The 23,666-nt window shown below is 52.7% G+C and overlaps 1 protein-coding gene across 5 annotated transcripts; it reads right to left on the bottom strand.

Annotated features, from left to right (window-relative positions):
* Positions 1 to 331: 331 nt before the first annotated feature.
* Positions 332 to 23,022, bottom strand: SLC41A1 (solute carrier family 41 member 1). 5 transcript variants are annotated; one of them, XR_010941311.1, is made up of 12 exons: positions 22,035 to 22,427; positions 19,314 to 20,336; positions 11,273 to 11,380; positions 10,075 to 10,146; positions 9,286 to 9,430; positions 9,001 to 9,147; positions 8,246 to 8,393; positions 7,320 to 7,399; positions 6,671 to 6,805; positions 6,216 to 6,364; positions 623 to 2,927; positions 332 to 482 (listed from the first exon to the last, which is right to left on the bottom strand). XR_010941311.1 is itself a non-coding variant. In XM_067729215.1 (12 exons), exons 3-12 carry the CDS (start codon positions 19,686 to 19,688, stop codon positions 2,742 to 2,744), a joined length of 1,545 nt encoding a protein of 514 aa, XP_067585316.1. In that variant the 5' UTR covers positions 19,689 to 20,336; positions 21,756 to 21,873; positions 22,874 to 23,022; the 3' UTR covers positions 332 to 2,741. The 5 variants fall into 5 exon arrangements, 4 of the variants coding, with proteins under 4 accessions (XP_067585316.1, XP_067585317.1, XP_067585315.1 ...); XM_067729215.1 differs by lacking the exon at positions 22,035 to 22,427 and adding exons at positions 21,756 to 21,873; positions 22,874 to 23,022 and having other exon boundaries at positions 332 to 2,927; XM_067729216.1 differs by adding an exon at positions 21,756 to 21,873 and having other exon boundaries at positions 332 to 2,927.
* Between the last annotated feature and the right edge of the window lie 644 nt (positions 23,023 to 23,666).

Below are 23,666 nucleotides of genomic sequence, written 5' to 3'. Positions count from 1 at the left end.
TTTGACCCAAGCAGATTATAAACCGCTGGCGGGAAGGAATCTTAACCCATAGGTGCTTGCACCCTTTGCACAATACCCCAACCGAGGCTTAGTCAGTGTGTGGAGAGCAAGGATAGAGTAAGGCTTCTGGAATATGTCCCAGAGCAGCACTGATTGCTTCTCAATAAATGGCTGATGTTTTCTATCACGCATCTCTGTATTTAAGAAATATTTCTTGTTGCACTCTGGCCCCTTTCCACTTCTGTGCGAGGAGGGGGTGGGACTACAGAGGGGGCCCAAAGCAACAGTGGAAGCTGCTTTTTGATGAGACACACAGGAACCACCAGCCACCTAAATAAACGTCCTCTTTATTTTACCAAATATAATTTATCAGTTACGTTGACATTTGTCAATTCAGTTATAGTCACTATAAATAATTGTCGTAGGACACAGTTCTGTAACTTTTTAAGGATAGAAGCGAAAACCAATGTTGCTCCTCACAGCTGGGCCACAAGTCCATGCAGTTTGTGCAATCGGGGGAAAAGAAATGGATCTTCCATGAAAGTCATGAAGTCCATTTTCTTTCCCTCGCACCCCGCAGTCCTCCCTCTGCTCACACACTCAGGGGTTGGGGCACGCCTACCTTCTTGCTTTTGTGGCAAAGGACACTCCAGAATCCCCCAGGGCAGCCTGGCTGAACTCCAGAGATGAAGAAGCGGTGAGTGACTGGGGCAGGGGTGACTGCACACCCCAGGGGCACCTGCACACCCCAGGGGCACAGCCTCAGGGGCGGAAGAGTTGGTTTTGGTGCCTGTATAAGAGTCTGTGTGCAAATGGGTTTGGAGGTGGAAGACAAGACGAAAGAAGGCCTGAGGAAGAGCAGAAACAAGGCCAGGCTGGTGTTAATAAACTCTGCTGGACACAACCCCAGCTAGATAACCTCTATGATTCCAATTCTAAAGTTCTAGGCTCTGGAAGGTGGCCTGGGTGGAAATGGAGGGAGAGGAAAGTCTCTGGAAGTAAAGGGCAAGTTCCTGGGATGAGGCATGGTAGTGGTAAAAGTCAGGGTCACTGCCTAGTCTTCCCCTGGAGAGGGGCCCTTTAGGCTACAGAGCGGAGGGCTTAAGGGAAAGCTGTGGATAGACAGGCTAGAAAAAAACCTGCATCCAAATGCCCAGATTTGTACATGTGAGTGTGGACAACAGAATCCTGATCTGCTCACGGTAACGTGTGGGGAAGGTGCAGAGACTCCAGTGTTCTCCCAGTCTTGTGCTGGGCAGAGAAAAGTGGAAGCAGTTGGTTGATATCCAGCCTTCTAGTTCTGAATCCTCTTTTGCGTGGCTGGTGAGGAGATGGGGGGAAGGGAGGGTGAGGAAGGGGAGTTTAGGGAAATCAGCAGTGGCTGAGCAATGGGGCTAGGGGCTCTAGCCGTGGTCAGTGTTGTGCGCAAGTGGGATCCAGGAGTGGAATCTAGAGGCGGAAGCTGGCTCGGTGACAAAGATAGAAATACAGCGAGGAAACTCTCTGCCAGATTGAAAAGGGCACATGGCCTTTATATCTAGGAACGAGGCGAGGTTAGAACCGTGTTTCCCTTACTGCTGGCTAGTCAGTGCCTGTGCAAACAGGACCTGACACGTAGTAGGCACTCAACAGATAGCGCTCAACAAATGTTTCAGACCGTGCCTGCAGAAGAGCTGCTCTTGGGGAGGCTGTGTATTTGCTGAATGAATGAATGAGTGAATGAATGATGAATGTGGGCAGAAGCCAAGAGAAAGGAAAAATGACCTCCATGGCATGAAAGAATGAGCGATTTCAGGAAGTGACAGGGTCTAAGGTGACCACGTGATTATGTCTTCAGGAGAACAGCAGCAGTGAAACACCCCTGGCTGCCCTCAACCTCCCAACCATTTTTCACATACCCATTCTCCGTCCCTAATCTTGGAACCCAACCCGGCAAGCTCTGGGAAAGGTCGTGCTTAGAAGTAATTAGAAATAAAGGTTGAACAGAGATAATCAGTTCTCTGGGCCCAGGGAGGATGTAGATCCCGGCAAACTATGGGTAGACGCGGGTCAACAGGGAGACCAGGCCACTGCTCATATCTTCCTGGATGAGACAATCAATTGGAAAAAAGATCAAAGGGAGGGGCTGGTGGTATTTATCAGGCAATTGGGTAAGGAGCATGTACACAATTTAAGGAGTTCACCTCATTCTCTTTGAGAGCAGGGTAGAGAATAGGGCTCGGATTATTTGGGGCCAGGAGCAGCTGTCTCCTGCTTAGTGCTTTGAAGTTGGTCCATTTCTAGAAAAAGTATGTGTGTGTGGGAGGGGAAGGGAGAGTGACATTTATCCCTCTGTTCAACCGAAAAGAAAAAAAGAAAACAAAGACAAACCCCCAAAACCAGAGCCCACTCACTGAGGCTGAGTTTGCTAAAGCTAAACCAAATGTCCCCAGATCCCAGATGGAAACCCCTGCCCCAATCCACTTCACCTGGAGGCACCCACCATGAAATTGCACTTGGTGATTGTCTCAAAAATCTACTTGTACTATTCATCTCAGTCCATCTGTCCTGCCTGAATTCTTGCTCTACAAACTTGGCTCAATGTATAAAAATTCCCATTGAAAATAATGAGAATTCGGTATCAAAGTGAAGTCCTAGAAAGAGGTGGGAGTGTCAAGTGGGGTGGGGTGGGGGAAGAGAAACCAAAAAAAAATTTCACACAGAAAGTGCAGAGAGGTGGAGAGAAGGCCGAGTGACCAGGCTTAGTCCCCGACATCCGTGTCTCGGTCCCCAATGAGCCAGAGGACATGGAAGCTGAGTGCTAGGAGCCCAGTGCCAAGCAGGTCCCCCAGGGCCGTCAAGTACGGGATGGAGAAGTTGTCCGGGTCCAGGCCCCGGCCCCACATCCAGTGCACCATCCAGTCTGCGATGTACAGGAGAATCAGCACCTGGAGAAACAGAAGGGCCCAGCCTGCAGCCATCCCCTCTCTCCAGGGGGAGACAGAGGCCATGCCATCAACCCATTCATTGCATCACAAGGCTTGACTATCCACAGTCCTTAAGCTGGGACAGCTCGTCCCTCTGCCTCAGCAACCCCTCTATGTTCCTTCACCCCACAGTGACCACCTTGAACAGATGACAGGAGTAATTCGAGTTCTTTGGGAAGGAAGATGCCCCTACCCCGTGGAGTTTCCCACATCAGCATTACATTCTGCTCCCAAATTTACTAAACAAGAGGCTTCCTAATTGACATCCCACTGGTTGCAGGAATTCAGCCCTCTTGTCTCTAATTCTGGGTCATCCTATCCTCAGGTCACTCCAATTCTTGCCACGTTGGCCTCTTTGGGAGCCCAGCAGGGGACTGGGGGTTGGAGTTTGCCTTTCATACAGGGATTTGTCCCAGAGCAGAGTGGAATAAGGACGGCGTTTGAGGCTGCTGCCGGCACAGCTGTCTGAGTAACAGTTGATTATCCCAAGCTGCCTTCCTCCTGACCCTTCCCATTCTGCTGTTGTGGGCTCAGAGAATGCAAGTTTATTTTAACATTAGTCCTAGCAAAACAGAATTAAGAATGAGTCGGCTAAATACAAAGCAGACAGTGCACACCAATTCAAAAGACGTTTTGGATTATCTGCTGCTTTGATTTATCTGTGCCCTTGCTTTTCTTCCATTACTACAGAAAATTAAGAATGATCTAGATTAGAACCTTGCTAGTGGGCCCAGGACCAGTAGCATCAACAACAGCTGGGAGCTTCTGAAAAATGCAGAATCTCAGGCCTCACGCTGGATCTCCTAAATCGGAATCTGCATTTTAACAAGATTCACACGCACTTTTAAGTTGGTGATAAACTCGGTCTAAAATATTCTGGTGGAGTGGGCTGGCCTGCGTCTTTGATATAGTCCGCATGATTCCTGACATTTGGGGATCCCCAAATGACTGCATCTGCGTGAGAATGAAACGGTTTCTAACGGTAAAGCTCCAACACAGTCATTTGGGAGGTTTTACTCCTGACTGTACTTTGTAAATACTGTGGTATGCAAATTCTGCCCTGAGGGGCTCAGATGCCGGAACCAGGGCCACTGGGGGATCCAGAAGCCAGAAGTGATACCTATTTTTAGGCAAACCTGGTTGCTCTCCTGTCTTCTCTCCAAGGAAGCCAGAGGTTACAGTTCTAGCACCTTCACGTTCCACCTTGCCCCACACACGGCTGCTTTGGACTCCTGTGGCCCTGGCCCCAGCCCTGGGTGAGGGCCAGCCCCCCATAACTTCACACCCTGGCCAGCAGCTGCAGAAGCATCCCAAATAAAGAGCGTGGCCAGAAGGACTTCGGGACGTGTCCCACGAAGGGAATGGCAGCAGCTGTCCCCACATTCCAGCCTCCCGAGCAGGCCCTGGGACACATGGCTGGGAGGGGGCAGTGAGGGGGTCAGGAAGAACCTTTAGAGGGGATCAAGTGCCGTGCTCCGGCCCTGCACAGGCTAGAGAAGACAGTAGAGGTGAGAGTGTCCCCCAGCGTGTTCACAATGGGGAATGAAGCCGGGCCCATCCTTCCCGACGTGGCCAAGGGCTACCCTCCAGCCACAGACCCTCGGTACACACACCTTCCCTTCTCCCATCGAGTGTGCTTCACCCCAACTCACAATGCAACGTGGCAACTTGGGTAACTGCCGCGGGGAAACTGCATGTGGTTGGCCCAGCCCTTGCTAAGATGTCCTAACACACAACATTTCTAAAGTCGGGGATGAGGGGTTGGAGTTATGGATAAGGGCTTACCAATAGGGGACTGGTTAAATGAAACTGTGGCACGTCTACACAACAGGAGAAAATGCAGCCATAAAAATCAGGGTGTTCTGCTCTTCACATATGGGTGTGGAATGATCTCTAAGATGAATTAAGTGAAAAAACCAGGGTGTGGACAGTATGTATAGTGTGCTACATGTGTGTTTAAAAAAAAGGAGGAAAATAAGAAAAATATGTATGTTTGCTTCCATAAATATAGAATAAACTTGAAGGATACATAAGAAACAGATATAGATAAACAACAAGGTCCTACTGTATAGCATAGGGAACTATATTCAGTATCTTGTAATAAACCATAATGGAAAAGAATATATATATTCATATATATATATATACACACACACATATATATATATATATATATATATATATAAAACTGAGTCACTTTGCTGTACACCAGAAACTAACACAACACTGTAAATCAACTATACTTCAAAAAAAAAAAAAAAGAAACAGATAACACCAATGGCCTGTGAGGAACAGAACTGGATGGCTGGAAAAAGCAGAGAAAAGACTTTTCACTGAGGTTTCACTATGAACCTTACACATTTTTTGAACTATGTGACTACTATTACCTATTCAAAAAGCAAATCTGTAGAAATTGAAAATGTGATACTAAGGGTGAGTTTGGCTATAAAGGGGCTGCATAAGGGAGGCTTGTGGTGATGGAACTGTTCTGTATCTCGACTGTGGTGGTGGTTGCATGAATGTACACATGACAGAATTGCATAGAACCACACACACACACACACACATACACACGAGTGCATACTAAAACTGGTGCAATCTGAATAGCTTTGTGCATTGTACCAACACTGATTTCCTGGTTTTGATGTTGTGCTATAATTATGCAAGATGTTACCACTGCAGGGAACTGGGTGATCGGTACATGGGATCTCTCTACATTTTGGGGGGCAACTTCTTGAGAATATATAATTACTTCAGAACAAAAAGTTGAAAAAAAGGTAATAAAAAGCCAGGGAGAAAGCATCCTAGTATTACAGAATGGCAAGGCTGGATGGGATCCAACAGATTATCTAGTGCAGTGGTTTTGACACGTTTTCAAGCTGTGAAACCCTTTATTCAAATGAAATCTCCCAAGGAACCCCAGCATGTGAACAGAAACACATGGAGCTGTGTGGCCAGGATAGCGGGGGTGGCACCTGCCTGAAGTCCACCACCTCTGGTCCACTCCTCTCAATTTACAAATGTATCACTGAGCCTCAGAGAAGTAAAATGACTGAGCAAAAGTCACACAGCATGTTAGTGGCCTTGCTGGAACTACAGCCTGTTCTCCTGAGCCCCTGTCCAGTGTTTACTGGCCACACAGTCACAGAGAAAGAGTTGGAAGACTCTTTCTGGGCCAAGCCTGGACCTCTCCTCCCATCCGTGCAGGGCAGCCCTGGCCCCCGCCCCCGTGCCCCTGCCAGTCCGTACCTGGAGCAGTGCAGCTGTCATGTAGAAGATGATGAAGATGAGTGTAAGAGTGGTGTGCCCGCCCTGCATACAGCTGATGGTGTAGAGGAACACCAGATGTCCTGGGACCACGAGGAGAAAGAGGACCCGGGCCGAGCGAGAATTCACATCTGGAACCAGGGGAGAGATGGTGTGAGGAGGAGAAGGGGAGGAGGAGAACGGGCTCCAAGAGGCCTTTCGAAGTCAGGAGGTACCACGCTACACTCCAGGGCAGCAGACAGCTGACTATCCCTGTCTCCATCCCATGGTCCCCAACCCCCAGGGTGACCCAGGAAAGGACAGCCTTCCTGCCTGGGCTCTGCCCTCCAGAACAGCTGGTACATACAGCCCAACAGAGAAGGAGAACCTACGTATGCAGGCCCCAGCTGTTTCTGAAGTGATGGAGTGAACCTAGGAGGTGGGGACTCTGGCATTACCGGGACTGAAGAAGGTGGTACAAGGGCTGGGGCAGCGGCGAGGGGCTTGCGCAGAGTTCTCCCCTGGCATTCCATTCATGTGGAGGAAGGTGGAGATGCGGCTGGCCTGCACAGCCACCAGATTGCCCCCAACACCTGCGGAGACACATAAGACCTGAGACGTGGGGGTGGGGAGTGGGGAGGGCACGACCCATTCACCAGACCCCAGGAAAAGAGTGAGACACTAAGAAGGAAGACAAAGACACCCTTCCTTCCAGGGAGTCTTCCAGGCTCCTCCCATCCCCCATGCTATGGAGAGGTGGCAGTCCCACGTACTCCTAACACGGCTGAGAGTGCAGGAAGGGACACAGGTGGATCTGCAGACTCAGGGAGCCTGCCTTCTCCATCAATGCAGAGTGTACACCTGCGGTCAGACACAGCCGAGGGGACAAGGCCCTGCCTGGCTCAGCCCCTCTCCAAAACTCTGCGTGGACCCAGGCATCCAGTGCTCATGCGCTGGTTCCAGTAACCAGTTTCAAGTAGCAGTTCAAGTCGTGAACTATCTGAGCTGGACTCTCTTGCCTGCTAGAACCCTGACTGATACAAAGCCCCCTAAATCCTCTGATCCCGCCCTCTTCTTTCCCCTAGGCAGCTAATGCCAAGACCTCACCATTAATCACAGGTGTGAAGACAGCCATCCCTGCAAAGTTGGGGTCTGAGACAGTCTTGTCCAAGATGAGGCCTCCCACACTACACAGACACAAAGACAAGACACAAAGACCACTGAAGGCTTCTGTTCCAGACCTCGGGATGAGAGGTACAGGTCCATCTGGACGTGGGCAGCAAGGTGGCTCCCAGGAGTCCCTTGTCCTTCCAGTCCTCGCCTCCCCTTGCCAGACCAGCTGATGCTCCTGACATACACACTGGCGCAGCACCCGGAGCAAACTGGGGCAGGCAGCTGTCTCCTTTACCCACCTCCCAAGTTGGCTAGAGGAGCCGCCTGCTGTTCTGCCTGCTCAGTATGATTTCCCCTTCTGGTAACAGTGCTGGGCTTTTCCTCAGGGAACCACCTCTCTCAAACTCAGTCACTGTGGTTCGAGTGACACTGCTCCAATGATGGTGAGGCCCCAGGCCCATCCAATCAGAGCAGCACATCCCTAAGGCCACAGTGATTGGTTCAGGGATAGCCACATGACTGGATGACAGCCAATGACATTCTATAATGGGACTCTGCAGAATTGTTGAGAGAAAGAATCCCTGCTGGCATCAGTAAGCATAAGGAAGTGCAAACCTGAAGCTGCAGGCCAACACAGAGAAAAGCAGAGCTGAGACATGGAGAATACTGGGGCCCTAATGATATCATTTATGTCCCTGAATCCAGCTGTGCCTCTTTAGTTCTCTAAGCCAGTGTGTTCTGCTTTCTAATGAAACCCATTTCAGATGGCTTCTGTCACTTGCACCGGAAGGACATGTGACTGATCCAGTGTTGAAGGCATTTCTAGGGTCTGTGCCACACTTCCTCTTTCCGCGGCTTAAAAGTGAGTCTGTGGAAGGGAGGGGGGAGGGGGAGGGTGGGCATCAAGAGCCCGAGCCTACCTGCTGATGGCCATGGCAATGATGACAGGCTCCCAGCCTGAGTACAACACCTCCCTTGTGGCTGGGCTCCGTCGACCCAGCACCACCCAGACAGGCAGCAGGGCCACGAAGAAGGCACACACCAGGGGGTAGATATATTGCCAGACATCTGAGAGAGGCAGAGATGGGAGGGAGGTGAGCACTGCGGCTCCCTGCTCCCAGCCTCCCCCTGGCTCAGCCTGCAAATGCCCCAACTGACCAACAGTAACACCACACTCAATGCCAGTAAATGTATTACCTCATTTGATGCTCACTGTACACCCGGGAGGTAGATGGGGCCAGCCTTTTCCATTTGTAGATAAGGAAACCAAGGTGAAACCTCCTCAGATATTGAACTTATTAGGGGCACAGACCAGATCCTAGGTTTCTTGCTTAGATTCCCCAGAAATCCCTATCTCCCCTCTTCTTCTTCATTTTGCAAGCAGATTCCAGCCTCTAGCTCCTTTCCTTTCCCCCTTACCCCTCCAAGATAAGTGAGAATAGACAGCACCAAGCATATTTCTCAAATACTTTCACCCCTGCTCCTGCTGCCTGCATGAATTTGAGATAAGTACTTAGCCTCACCTCTCTAAGGCAGGGAGTTATTACAAACTGTGCTCCCACCAAACAGTTAAGAACATAGAAGACATCCTTACACACGTGCAAGCCCACTACCATCTCTCCCAGTCCCACCCAGGAGTCCACCCTGGTCACACCCTTGATTGCCTCAGCCTCACCCTGCTCCAGGTAGAGTCCCCAGCTGATGCCTGAGAGCAGTGCCAAGGTGATGAGGTCTCCCAGGCTGGCAGCAATGGGCGTGGCCACATTGTCTGGGTTGATTCCAATCTTGCGAGAGCCAATGATGACTCCAATCATGATCATGCCTGGGGAGGAAGGAGAGGGGCCAGCCAGGGTAAGAAGAGATAATGGGGTATCAACCAACAAAAAGAGAGACTGGAGGTTTAGTTGACACCCCTGGGGCAGCCCTTCCTACGCCCCTGCCCCTCCCTTCCCTTCCTTACCCAGTACCAGGGAGGCAATGAAGGCCGTGGCCACGCTGCTGGCACAGAGCAGGAAGGCATGTGGGATACTGAAGTGGCCGTCAGGGATCCAGCCAAAGACGACGGCTGCGATGGACGCCAGGAAGCCCACCACCGTGGCCTGCACCTGAGGAGGGGAGTGGTAACTCGGAGAGCAGAGCGTGTCTTAGCTGAGGTCACTGAGCATTTAGCGAGACCTCTTCCTGCCCTCAGCAGCCCCAGGAGGCAGGCGGGGCTGGCCTGTCCAGTCCTCCCAGGCGGGAATGATGTCTTTATTTATTTAGTTTCACACCAGACACCAGTACTGGGTAGTGCACCCTGCAGGAACCCAGGACATGTTACTGGCTGAATGAGTGTCCCTTTGGGGATTGGGGGAGGTTCAATAGAGCCTGAGACTTCAGTCCAGACACAAGGCCTGGGACTCAACGGGGAAGACTCCCAGTTCGGAACCTGTGTGGCCTCATGGGGAGATGGGACAACAGCAGTCAAGGACCGTCAGCACTCCCGGGTCTCCTCCTGAGTCTGATCTGTGGGGACGCAAGCCCTCTGCACCACCGGAAGCCAAGAACTGACAGTGGAGATACTGGGGTCTCCCCCATCTTGGCTGTTTTCCTGGGAAACCTGGTTACCTCCTGGAGTCCCTTTGGGAGAAGCCAGCTCGGCAGGATGCTGGAGCTTTACTCAGGAGCCGGCAGGGGCTGACTTAAGCCTTTCAAACTCCTGACCAGGGAGGAAGCTTAGCCCCGCTGTCTCTGGTCCCTGCTCTCTTACCTGGATGAGGGCCATATTCCCAGTGATCAACCGCCAGAGCTCCTTGGGTGTGTCCATGTGCCCGATGTTGGCCTGCGAGAGGGAGGACGAGGGTCTGGAGCTCCAGGCTGGAAAAGGCCTGCAGCTCCATCCATTAGGACCTTGCCTGGATCAGCAGGCAGTGCATGTGACCTAAGACTCTGGGATCAGGACGTGACCCCCAGGGAAAGTGAAGCAGGGTCGAGGGGCTGGGGTGAGAGGGAAGGAGCAAAAGAGCCTTGAGCTCCTGCCTCTGGCTGGGGTTGGGAAGGGGGCTCCCAAGGCAGCCTCCTCTTCTCCCCTCCTCTCAGGACAGCCACTGAGCAGAGGCCGATTCCATGCTCTGCCCTGCTCACCTGGGCAGCTCATTCCCACATGGGTTAAAATGACCTGATCCTTCCCTGGCTCTGAAGCCAGCTTGCCATCTTAGGGGAGAAAGGTCAGCTGCTGGTGCAGGACGGAGGCCACGAGAGTGTTTGGGAAGGAGTGAGGCGGCATGGGAATCGGCCAGGAGGGCAAGTTGGGGAGGGCTAGGCTGGCTGCCACTTCTCTCTGCTGCCTTCTCCAGGCTCATGGCCGTGCAGGGACACCCCTGTCACTTGGCTCCCCTGGGCTCCTGAGTTGTACTGCTTCCTGCCTCCCACCCCATGGGGCCTGTATCTGGTTCAGTCTCCGAACCATGAAGGCCGATCTAAGAGTTTGGGGAGGTGGGAGTGATGAGAAGCCCCTCTTCATCTATTCCCTTACAGAAGAGCAGCCTGCCATGGGGGAAAGGGAATGGGATTGGAGGGGGGCTGGGAAGGCCTGGCTCTGCTCCTGCCCAGCTGCAGAGTAGGGCTGGAGATCAGAGGAGGCCCCCATCTGTGCAGGTGGAGGGACCAGCATGATGCTCGCCTGTCAAAGCTGCACAAACAGTCACGAGGCGGGTTGCGAAGCAGGAGGTGGGGCAAGAGGCCAAGGATGGCTGGGACATCCAGAAACCGAGCCTGGGAACCACTCTGGGCAGGGAGCTCCTGCCCAGGAGCAGGACAACCGGCCTGGGGTCTCCCTACTCCTTTCCACCCCAGACCCACACTGCAGACCTGGACAGTTGAGAAAGGCCTGTGGTGATCTCCTAGTCAGGCTCTGTGCTGCCCCCGAGTCCTCTGTGTGCCCCATTCCTCCCAGCCAGGACACTCACTGCGGTGGAAAGCCTTGATGCCAGGGTCATTTCCAGGTTCCCCTTAAGCCCCAGCAGTGCAGGCACCAGGATGAAGACCTCTGTCACTTTCTGGAAGACTTCCCAGTGCTGCAAGGTGAAAACAGAACCCAGGCATTTCAGGGCCCCAAAGGGCTGGCATCGAGGTTGAACGTGAAACTGAGTCCTCCTAAAAGCGAGTTCCTGTTCCAAGGTTATGATTAATGTCTTTATCCAAAACTTTAATCCCTTTCTTGTCCCTTCTGACCTCAATCCTGTGCTAACTGAACACCAATCAGCCAGAGTCAGTTGACTAAGATTGCTGAGGTCAATCATAACATCATTAACGTACAGACCTAGGCTGTTTCTCTAGGTCAAAATGAGCTAACAGACCCTTGGGTCATGGACCACCGGACCATAGACTCTTAAACTCTGAGTCCCAAAAGTACAATTAAGAAATGTCACAAGATGATGATTAACCCCAGCTTCTTTGTTCTTCCCCTTTAAATCCCCCTCACTCAGAGACCAAGTGGGAGTGGATCTGAGGCTTGTCTCCCACTCCCTTGCTCGGTGCCCTGCAGTCAGCCCTTACTTTGCTGCGAACTTGCTGTCAGAGTTTGGCTTTCTGGGCTGTGGGCACACAAGCCCTTGTTCGGTTACAACTGGATAGTCTGGGAGCAGGGGCTTGAGGAGAAAATGGAATCAGCAGGGAGTGAGCACGTCAGACGCCTTTCCTCCAGGAACCCTGGAAGCAAACCAAGTCCGTGGTACTCCAAACAACAAAGCCCCCCCTCCTGCCACCCAGAACAAGAGGAGACGTGGAGGGTCCCTTCCAGTCAGGAGGCCCTAGCCCGTCTCTGCTTCTTCTGCCTGCTTTGTGGAGCTGGGGGAGAAGACAGCAGGGACCCACACAGCTGAGTCACCCCGGGCTGGCTTACACCCCAGAACTCCTTTGCGATCTCCCTTCCAATTGTCTTCAGTCTGGTTTCTCTGTGGCCTCAGCCTTGAGCAGTGTTGTCTCAGCTGTTGAGCACTGGGCTCCATGGGGCTGGGGTTGAGGAGATTAGAGAGTTTGTTTGGTTTCTATCTATCTCCAAGGGCTTTGTGCCTCAGCCACGGCAGCTCTCCTTTAGAACAGGCTCTGAATTAAGGCCCCCAAACCTCAGAGTGTTGGTCTGCAAGAGGTTTTTCATTCCTCCTCTGCATTCTCTCACCCTACAGACCTGCCCCAATCTCTCAGTTAGGAAAGGTAAGTGTACCCCTGCAAGGAAGAGCCCTGGACTGGGAGTCAGGAGACAGGGATTCCAGCCCTGAGACCATCAGGCCTGGCTCTCCTACCTATTTCTTCAGCTAACATCTTTTAAGTCTGTACCATGTGCCAGCCTAAGGCTCTACGTGCATTTCCTCATTAGATCCTATCAACAACCCAGTGAGGTAGGAGCTATTATTATCCCACATTGTAAATGAGGAAACTGAGGTTCAGAGAGCACTGCACTCTTTAGTGCTAAGTAGGAAAAATGTAGGAGCCAGGATTGGTTATTTGAAAGCTACTTTAGTTGCAGTTGAAACTGAAGACTTGCAAAAAAGGCTGGGACTGTGTTGCCCCCGAGGGCAATGTGGATTCCTTTCCCTGTGCCTTTATCCATTTCTAGAATGGAAAGCCTTCAGGTTTGGAGAGGCGAGGGGTCAGGAGGCCAGACAGAGGTACGCAGGCTGATCAGAGCATCAAGGTCAGGAGGCAAAGTGCTCTCATGAGCAAAGGCACTGGACTGAGAGTCGTGGGTCTCGCACAAGAGACCACAAGGATAGGCCTCATGCTGTGTCCCCAACATCCTCCCACAGAGACCAGCCAGGGGTACCTTAGACAAGTTATAAGGGCCTTGAGCTCTTGACTATAAAAGGTACACTTCAGGGACCAGATCAGATGGTCCCTAAAGGCAATTCCAGCACTGACAGCTCTATAGTTAATGATGAGCAAGGCTGCAAATCAAACCCACAATGAGATATCACCTCATACTCATTAGGATGGCAACTATTAAAAAACAAAACAAAATAGAAAGTAACAAGTGTTGGTGAGGATGTGGAGAAACTGGAGCACTTGTGCACTGTCGATGGAATGTAAAATTGTACAACCACTATGGAAAACAATATGGCGGTTCCTTAAAAAATTAAGGAGAGAACTAATATATGATCCAGCGATCTCACATCTGGTATATACCCAAAATAACTTAAAGCAGGGTCTCGAAGAGATTTTTTTTTTTTTTCGGTACGCGGGCCTCTCACTGTTGTGGCCTTTCCCGTCGCGGAGCACAGGCTCTAGACGCGCAGGCTCAGCGGTCATGGCTCACGGGCCCAGCCGCTCTGCGGCATGTGGGATCTTCCTGGACCGGGGCACGAACCCGTGTCCCCTGCATCAGCAGACAGACTCTCAACCACTGCGCCACCAGGGAAGCCCTCGAAGAGATATTTGTACATCCATGTTCATAGCAATATTATTCACAATAGCCAAGAGGTAGAAGCAACCCAAGTGTCCACTGACAGATGAATGAATAAACAAAACATGGTCTACACATACAAGGGAATATTATTCAGCCCTAAAAGGAAGGAAATCCGGTTACATGCAACAACATGGAGGAACCTTAAGGACATTATATTGGGCTTCCCTGGTGGCGCAGTGGTTGAGAGTCCGCCTGCCGATGCAGGGGACACGGGTTTGTGCCTCGGTCCGGGAAGATCCCACATACCGCGGAGCGGCTGGGCCCGTGAGCCATGGCCGCTGAGCCTGCGCGTCCGGAGCCTGTGCTCCGCAACGGGAGAGGCCACAACAGGGAGAGGCCCGCGTACCGCAAAAAAAAAAAACAAAAAAGGACATTATATTAAGTGAAATAAGCCAATCACAAAAAGACAAATATTATATGATTCCACTTATACGAGGCATCTAAAGTATTCAAATTCCTAGAAATAGAAGTAGCATGGTGGTTACCAGGGGCTAGGAGGAGGGGGAAAAGGGAAGTTCATGTTTGTTTAATGGGTGTAGAGTTTCAGTTTTGCAAGATAAAAAAGTTCTGGAGATCTGTTTTACAACAATGTGAAAACATACTTCACAGCACTGAACTATACATTAAAAATGGTTAAGATGATAAATTTTATGTGTTTGTTACCACAGTTAAAAAAAAAGAGGAGCACGGAAATCAGAGGGGGCTAAGGCCAGGATTAGAGTCCAGGGGAGGCTGGACATTGGGGAGTCCTATAAAGGCAAGGACCTCTCTTTTCCTGTCAGAGTTCTTTTTGTGGGTGTGTGTGGGGTGCTGATGGCAGGGGGAGTCCCTACCAGGACCCAGGGGAAGGGCTCATCTCATTAGGGCTGGAGCGTATCTGTACCTGAGCTCCTGGCCTAGCTCCTCACTGGTGGAAGGCGCAGGACGTTTTTAGGGAAGGCTCTTTCTGAAAACTAAGGATGGGAAAGAAACCGCCTGTCCCCCAGCCACAGTTGCTGAGCTTTCAGGCACCCACAGGAAGAGCCAGGAGGGATGCAAATCCCTTTTCATCCCTGGGCCCCCAAAGAGAAGGCAGCCCCAGTGAGTCCCGTCTACGCTGGAGGAACTTGGGGACTGTTGTTCTTGGACAAGGCCAGCACATAGCTCTGGGGCACCAGCTCCCAGCAGGCAAGGCCGTGCTCAGCTCTACCTCCTCCTCCCTCACCTCAACTGGACACGCAGCTCCAGAGACGAAGAATTCTCTCTGCTCCCCTCCCCGCCCCTCATAAGGGTGGCTGACCTATAAGGGTGGTTTGGAAGCTCCGCTCAAGAGCCCAGCCTCGTATCCCCTCCTCACTGCATAACACCTACCGCTCCCAGCTTCCAAGCCGCAGGCTCTGTGAAAAGCTTTGATCTCCAGGTAGGCGAATGTAAAATATGTGTACTTATTGGCAGAGTGAAGGAGCACGGAAAGAAATACTCCAAGTGTATGCCAGCAATATTTTCTGAATTGTTTGTAAGGTATATTGTTTGTCTTTACGATTAAGAAAAAAAATGTATGAAGCTCAGCTAAGCCCCTCCAGCTGCCACTATAAATACTCCCAAATCCCTGCGTCTCCCAGCTCACAGGCACCCTCTCCTTCAACTACACAAGGACCTAGAAGGGATAGGGTTTTAGCAGCGATAAGATTCGGGACAGACAGGAAAGGAGAACCAGCGGCTGCAATGACAGCCCTATGCAGAAGTCTTCCCGGCCAGCCAGGATACAGCCTGGAACCTCACACCCCCTGTGCCCCTACCCAGCAACGCCCTGAGCTGGCACTCGGGTCAAAGTAGCCAATGCCTACACACATACTTTCTTCACCCACCAAAGCCTCTCAAAGACACAGCTCAGACAGGGGAGCCTCTGACATGTATGTACACACACACACACACACACACACACACACACACACACGGCTCTGAGAGAGCCCGAGAAGCAGGCTGCCCTGAGGTGAGGAGTGGGTAGAATGGGCAGGGGCCCGACAGTGTCTCTCCTTCCTCCTTTGGCCTAATTCAGGCCCATCCTGTTCATCCAGGCTGGAAGTGCCTGCCCCTGAGGTCAAACCAGTCAGCCAAGCCTTCACCCACACCTTCCTGCTCTGCTGGGGATGGAAAAGGGCACGTTCCAGGAAGCACTTGGCGGGAAGCGGGGACAGAACACATCAACACTGCTTCTCAGAAATGTAGCTCTTCTTCCCTTTCCTTCTCTGTCCGTGGATACAGGGGAGTGAGGGCTCACTGGGCCCTGATATTTTGGGGCTCAGGGATGAGACAGTTCCCTTCACACTTAGAAATAATCCCAATTCTGAACAATCACCCTAAGTCTCACACCTCAGTGGCCCTGCTGCTACTTCATCCTGATACTTCCATCTTGCCTCTTCCATCCCTCACCTCTTCTGGCCTCAAAGACAGACCCCTGCCTGCCTCTGAGTGTTCTGCCCTGAGCCTTCCCCTCCAGGGAGACAGCAGCAGGGAAGAAAGTCACAGCCTGGAAAAGCTGGAGTCAAGGACATGAAGAAGACTAAGATCCCCAGCAGCTCTGAGAACCAGGCTGTAGGAGAACCTGGGAAGGTGGGCTGGAGTTACCTTTCAGGGTGAGGACTAAGTCAGCTCAGATTAGAGTAAACCCAACCTTCACCTGAGGCTTTCCCCCGCCACCTGCAGACATCCTCTAGGTGTCCAAGGAGAAGGGCCTCAGGGCAGCACCCGGGTACAGAGGGCTGTACAAAGTGTGATCAAAGGGGTGGACATGTGGAACCTGAGTGTCCTAGCCAGGAATGCCAGCAGCCACGGGGGCAGGCCAGCCATGAGGGGAACGCTTCTTTCCCACTCCACTTCCCTAAGCCCATGCTTGCCATCCACTTTCACCTTTGTAGACTCTTCTGTATACACAGCAGGAAAGAAAAGCGAGAGGAGGAGGTATTTCGGGGAGGGGGTGTCTCCTTTCCTTGGGATCCTCAGCAAGTGAGGAGTGAGTCAGGATAAGGAGCTGGGAGTCTCACCTGTTTTAACACAGCTGGGGATTCCAGTGAAGGTTGGCACACCACCTCCTGCCACCCCCATCCCTCAAAAGGCTGACAGAAGAGGGGAGTGAGATGCTCTGCGGCCGCCTAGGACCAAACCAGGAGGTGGGGCAGGGCATCTGCAGCATGGAGGCTCCCAGATCCCAACCCCCTTCAATTCCAACACTGGGCCCAGTCCTGCTTTCCTTCCCAAATGCTATGGGAACTTTCAGCCACGGTGGGGAAGTTGCAGCAGACTGCAGTCCACTTAAACCTTTCCTACTTTTGGCCAGTACGCCAGCCCCTTATCTCACTGCAGAGGCTGGTTCTACAGGCTGAGTGGAGAGGAGGGCAGATAAGAGGAGAGAGAAATGGGCCTGGGGAAGAGACTGGGGCTTCTGCAGCAGTGGGGAAAAAAGGGGGGTGCCCTGGACCAAGGAGACATCTGTACCAACACGGCCTTCTGCTCAGCTGCTCTGAGACACTGGGGATACTCTACAGCCAGCTCCTCCTGATGGCCCCAGCCTCTTAGGGCCCCAGATTCTGTCCCACTGAAGGTCATCTTAGCTTGTGAAGGGGGAATGCGTGTGAATCCTTAGAAATTGTCCTGCTTTTCCTGAATCCGAGATTGTCAGACACCGCTTTTGCCCCCTTAGATATGGAATAAGAATCTCCCTGTGGTCCCTGATCTTTCTGCTCCCACCCCTGCCATGACATAACTGCAGCCATCTGCAGGGCCTGCTCCAGACCAGCTGTGGCAGGAGGCTGGGGGGACGGGGACAAGAACAAACCAGCCATTGTCATCCATACCAGCTGGACCTTAGCTTTGGGGTGGGCCTAGGTGCCACACTGAGGGCAAATGTTGGTCCTCTGTGGGCACACTGGTCAGGCTCCAAAGATTCCCTACCTGGGTTTCTCAGTGTCTCAGGACCATGGGTGAGGGGTGGAGGTGGGCAAGGTGTCAGAAGTCTTTTCAGTGTGTGAGATGGGGGGAGGGAGGGGCCCTCTAAGAACTTTTGTTCTTTGCTCATTTTAGAATGTAACTCCAGCTGTTCCCGATTCCAGTCTATGCTGTTCTTCGGGGAAAGACAAAGAGAGCAGACCCCTCCCAGAGCCTTTAACCAACTGGCGAACCACAGCCATGGTGAAGGCCATAGAGGTTAATGGCATAGGTTCTGAGTCAGATGACCAGGGACAAGTTACCTAATCCCTCTGAGCCACAGGTTCCCTATCTACACAATGGAGATGGTTACGGTTCCTACCTCATGGGCCCACAGAAGAGGCCAACAGATGCTCCCCACTACCATTCTTACTATCCACAAAAGAAAACAACCCCTTCCCAGGTCACCACCAGATCCTGGTTCTATACCCTTTGGAGGCACCAAACCAGAACTGGAAAACTCTTAGAATGAAAACCAAGGCCACAGGAAAGGGATGGAAGAGGTGGAGAACTGCTACCCTGGTCTCATTTCTCCTCCTCCCATTACCTCCACTCGCTGCCCTAGAAGGAGCAGCTACCAGGGGGAGGAATCCAAAGCCTGCCTTCCTAGCTTCTGGCATGAGGAACAATCCCCCAGATAACAGGTTAGGGGAGAGAGCAGGAATGACATAAATGTCATCCTCATTAGCAACCAAAGCTGCAGTGTTCTCCTAAGGACTCAAGCCAAAGTGGTCCAGGTAGACAGCATTGAAAGAACCACCTAGAACCAACCACCCTGTTTCCTGGGACAAGGGCCTGGTGAGACTTGCCAGCAGGACTCTCTGTACTACCACATGCATCGTTGGTAGGGTTGGATGGGAAAAGGGGAGGGGATGCTGAACTCCATGTCCTCCTGAGAGATTCCATGAGAGATTATATTTTGTCCCCATATATGTCACACAATTAGCACTTCTATGTCTCATCACACCAACACCGCCCCCCACCCCCGCAAATCATGTATCAGACAGCATGTGCCCACCCCCAATCCCCAGCAAGATCCTGCCAAGGTTACAGGCAGACAAGCAACACAAAATGCCTTTAAGAACCTTCCCACTTAATTTGAGACCCTCTTGGCAGCTAGACAAATTCCTGCCCAGCAGGGGGATGAAGGGGAGACTTGAAACTGAGCTTTCTCCTGTGGGTATCCTTGAAACCCCAAAGTAAAGCGAAAAGAAAGTATAAAGAGGAGACCTATCTAAATGTCTCCTACTGAGCTGGGCTCAGCAGAAATGCCCAGGAGGGACGGCAGGTAACAACCCTAATTCCATCTCTCCTCTTCCAAGCCTGAGCTCTGGAACCAATTCTGCTTCTGTTAAGCAATACTGCCCTGACCACCTCCCTGGGACTACTGAGCTTCCTCAAGGCTTCTGTAGAAAGTAACTAGACGAAGAAGCAGCCAAGGACATGATCCAAAGGGAAAAGTACTCCAGGAAACAGCAGCTGCTTCTGACAGGGAGGTGGAAGAAAAGCTCCAAGAGACAGTTTCCCGGGAGGAAAAGGTGGCTCCGGGCTCAGGGTCAAGAGCTGCCCTCCCCAGGTCCTACCTGTACGATGTCCAGCACCATGCCGGCAGCCACAGTCCCAAAGCCTGCCAGAAGGAAGGGAAACAGCACTTGCAGCCCGATGGAAAAGGAGGTCTCCTTGAGCGGGGAGGGTGGTGCGGGGCCACGGTCTGTGCTGACGTCGTCACTTTCATTGCTCTGGCTCCCGTTCTCCAGCAGGGCATCCTCCTCCCGAACCCCCTTGGCGTTGGCGCGAGACTCAATCGCCACCACCTCTACCCCAGCCCCATCAGGCCCCAGGAACTCTGAGGTCCCGGCCAAGGGCTCTCGCCCGGGGCCATCCGAAGGGCAGGGTGAGGCAGTAGGGCCAGTCCCGTTCAGCTGGTGGACGTCCTTCGGCTCCGGCTTAGAGGACATGACGGGAAGGGAGGAGGAGAAGGGGGAACTCTTCTCTCTTTGTTTGCTTTCTCTCCCTTTCTAACTCTGGAAAGAACTTAGTCTTGGGGTGAACCCAGGCTTGGTCGCCGCGGGACCTCTTCCCACGGCTCTCCGCTCCTATCAGGTGCTGCAAAAACTGATCCACCAACAGGCAGCCCCATCAAGCACTGAAGCCACGAGCTGGAGGGGAGCAAGAAACTCCTCACCAGACTCTGCAGCCGGCCACTAGGGGTGCAGAAGCCTGACCCAGCTGGCCAGCGCTGTGCTTGGGGGAAGCTTCTCTGGCCTCTTAACTTCTTTGGTTCTCAGTGCAGGCTTCTCAGAGCAAGGGCCATCCAGAGTAGAAGAGCCCAGCTAAGTCTGGGGTGCCCTCTGAGGTGGCCCTTCTTTCATTAAAGTAGCTTGAGTTCAGATCTTTCAGAAGGCAGCCTCGGCCGGGGGCTGTGGCTCCTTCCCCCGCCTCTGGTTGGGCTCCTTCAGCTTCCCACAGCTCCTCGGGCTCTGCTGGTCCCAGGGCACTGTCTGCTGTCTCTCTCCTTTTTTCCAGAGATGTCCTTCCTTCCTGGGAAGACCTTGCACCTTCCCAAATCCCTGGTCCTTAAAGTCACAAGAATCTGTATGGAACACCTTATGTATGAAGAAAGAAGACAAGAAAAAGAGAATGTTATGATACAGCAAAGGACAGCTCCTACTGGGAGAATCCTCCCACAAGGCAGGTATAAAGAGTTTGCTATTTGCCTTCCTTTTTTTCATTAAATCACCCATTCCTGCCCTGTGACATCTAGATGCCCAGAGGGCACTATCCCTGCCATGTTCCCAACAGGCAACCCACTGCCTCACAGGGACCACCACTGTGGTCAACAGCAATGAGATGTGGCCAGCCTGGGATTAGGAAGATGCTGCGCAGGAGACCCTGGCATTGCCTTCTCAGCGACCGGGAATGGGAAGGGATGTCCTGGGGGAGATCCCTTCTTGAATGCCCATTAAGAACCCAAGATTATTAAGGTGTGGTCTCCCAGTGGGGTCAGTTACAAATTCAGTCACAAGCTCCCTGTAGCCACCCTGCTGTAGAAAGTGATTGTTTACAGCCACACAGGGCAAATAAGCAGGGAGAATTTGATCACTGAGTGAGGGACCCCAGACCCCTAAAAGCCCCAGCCCCTGAGCCCCTGAGGAAAAAAAAACAACAACTGGGAGGACTTCCTGGGCAATGGGGCAAGGCTGCCAGACCAAGGCCAAGAGCCAGAGGCCTACCCACTCCTGCCCTTGAGAGTCAACAGTGTTACAGAAAGCTCAGACACTGACTTGGATCTAGGCCTCTGTTCCTACTTCTCTCCCCCTGCTCTTGGCCTTGTGAGCTTGTCAGACAGGACAAGGGTGTTATCTCAGTTTGAAGGGAAAGACGGTAAAACTATTGGTTATTATGCACACATTTCAGTTCTCTAGGTTCACCCTGTTCCCCAGGGTTATTGAGAGTTGGATATAATGTAATTCTTAAAAAACAAAAACAAAAAACAAAAGCACCATCCAAGTAAATAAGTAAATAAAACAAAGCAAAATAAAAAGCAAAGCAGCATAAGCCAAAATGCACTTGCTCCCATGCACTTGCATGTCTCTTTAGCTGTAATGGCCCCACTTTTCTTGCCTAAAGAAATCCCCAGGCCTTGATCCCACCCTATTCCAGCTCACCAGAATAGCTCTCACAAGTAAAAAATAAATTTAAAGAGAATTTCCCTAGGAAAGATGAATAGGTCCTTAAGTATTCCAAGCACACACAATTAGTCAACTCCTGTTTGGGAAAGGGTGGATCAAACTCCAGTAACTGGCCCATGGGAACTGTTTTCTCTTTCTAGTCACTCACGTCACCAGGACTCCCTTTTCCAGTCTCCTGAAACACTGTCCTGTGGTTCTTTCAAAAACCCTCACTAGAGATCCAGGAGGAAACCTCTGAGCAAGAGAGTCCACTGCCCCTTGCCAGAAAAGTTTCTGAGTCCGTTAAAACTTGACCCTCCCTCCTCCTCCCGTCTTCCTGGCAGGTCACCTAACCTGAAAGGGGGGCTCGAAGGAAGAGAAGCCAGTCCCTCACCCCACTCCTTCCAGTGACTGAGACTTCAGATGGGCCTAAGGCCATGGGATGAAAGAAGCAAAAGTGACCCAGGATGCCCTGAGGAGGGGACAAAAAAGACCGTCTTAGTAACCCCAAACCCCGGGAGGGAGAGGTATCTGGGTGGCCCTCCCGCCTTTCCCCGATTCAGACTCAGCAAATGCGCTGCGCTCCAGGTCTCCCGCCCTCGCCACCCACCCTCTAGACCCAACAGGACTGACCTGCCCCTCGCTGGGGAGGAAGAGGGGCGCCTGGCGTGTGGCAGCAGGGACCCGTGGTCTTGGGGGGTGCAGGGATCCCCCTCTTCTCATCACTCCTCCTCGGCAGTCCTCCTCGGCCTCCGGCGTGCCCCCCACACCCCCAGCCAAGGCGAGCGTCCAGCCGCGACACCCGGCTCGCTACATTTCGCCTCTGCGTTACTGCGAGGCCGCCGCTCCGCTTCCACGAAGGGGAGGTGGTCAGGGAGGGAGTGCCTTGCTCCCGGGCGGGGGCTGGGGGACCCGGACGGGGGACCGTGGGGCCGAGCTCACTCGCCCCCAATCGCTTCTTGCCCGGGGACTTGGGCCCGACTGGTTGGCTGCTAGGGGCAAACGTGATCTGGGGCAGACTGGGTGGCACCCCCCCCCATCAAAAATAGATTCTGGATGGACAACTGCAGCAGCCAATCGGGGGCGGGGGAGGGGGCGGGCTCAGACTCGGCCTGGCCCCTTTCCTTCGCTTCGAGCCGCGGAGGCGGGGCGCCAGCAAAACGCAGTGCGAGGAGCGACTGGAGCCAGAGGCTGGCTCGCGGGTCCCAGCGCCCATCCGCCGGCTGCCTGAGGTTCCCGCTCCAGGCGCCTTGCCACCTCCCTCGGGCCCGCCCCGCCGCGCTGGGACCTTTCCTCGCTCTTTAAAGCCGTGTTCGCCTGTGCACGTCTATCCCTGCATCTTGAATGTTTCCTTGAGCCGGGGAGACTGGGAAACCTCCCCGTGGAGCCAGCCAGCTCTGACCTCCGGGCCTCAAGCAGCCATCCCCGTGCTCTTAACCCCGCGCTTGGTTCCCGGAGAGAACCGTCCCTACCTTGTTCTCGGACACAGCTCCTCTCCTGCTGGCTAGTCTCCTCGCGCTTCCGCCAGAATCCGCATTCCTCCAAGCGCGTGGCTCAGCCTGATAGAACCGGCCTTAATAAAGTCCCAGCCTTGAAAGGGGCGGGAAGAGAGGTCAGACTCACCGCTGTGGTCCCACACGCAGCAACTGAGGTAGGGGCGGGGGGGAGCCTGGCTTCCTCTGACCCACTGATCCTGGTGGCAGCATGGGAAGAGATGTCTCCGTCCCTGCCTAAACGAAGTCCAACTTTCCCTGACGCACCTTATGGGATCAAAGAGGGGTGTTCCCATTTCGCCGTTTGCCACTTCCTCCCTGGGGTATCTCTACCTCTCTAACGCAATTTCAGTACAGGTTCTTTTGGGGATGTTTTTGTGCAGGGGGTGTGACCTCCCCCATAAAGGAACCGCCTCCCCCATAAAGGAACCGCCACCCCCAGGTTTTCCCCTCTTGTCAGTGGAACCTGTGACCAGTGGTTCCTTCCTGTCATTTTCCTCCCGGAAAGTGGCTAAGGGGTGCATTCGAGCATGACTCTAGACCCCTGGATGGGTTTTGGAGTAGAGGAGTGCCTGGGGAGAGAACACAGTGCTGGGTATGAAGCTTTTGGCTGCGCTTTCCTCTTTCCGAAGTACACGCACCCCCCAGCACACACAGCAACAGAGGCAGGTGATTCCCTTGGGCAAGGATGGCAAATGTGTACAACCTAGCTCCTCACCTCCCACTCTAGTCCTCAGGATTATTCCAGTTTAGCTGCTGGGAATTTGCATCA

This window comes from Pseudorca crassidens, chromosome 2 (assembly GCF_039906515.1).
Source record: "Pseudorca crassidens isolate mPseCra1 chromosome 2, mPseCra1.hap1, whole genome shotgun sequence".
NCBI lineage: Eukaryota > Metazoa > Chordata > Mammalia > Artiodactyla > Delphinidae > Pseudorca > Pseudorca crassidens.
The sequence above is the reverse complement of the archived record's forward strand: the minus strand, read 5'-3'. Positions and strand labels throughout refer to the sequence as shown.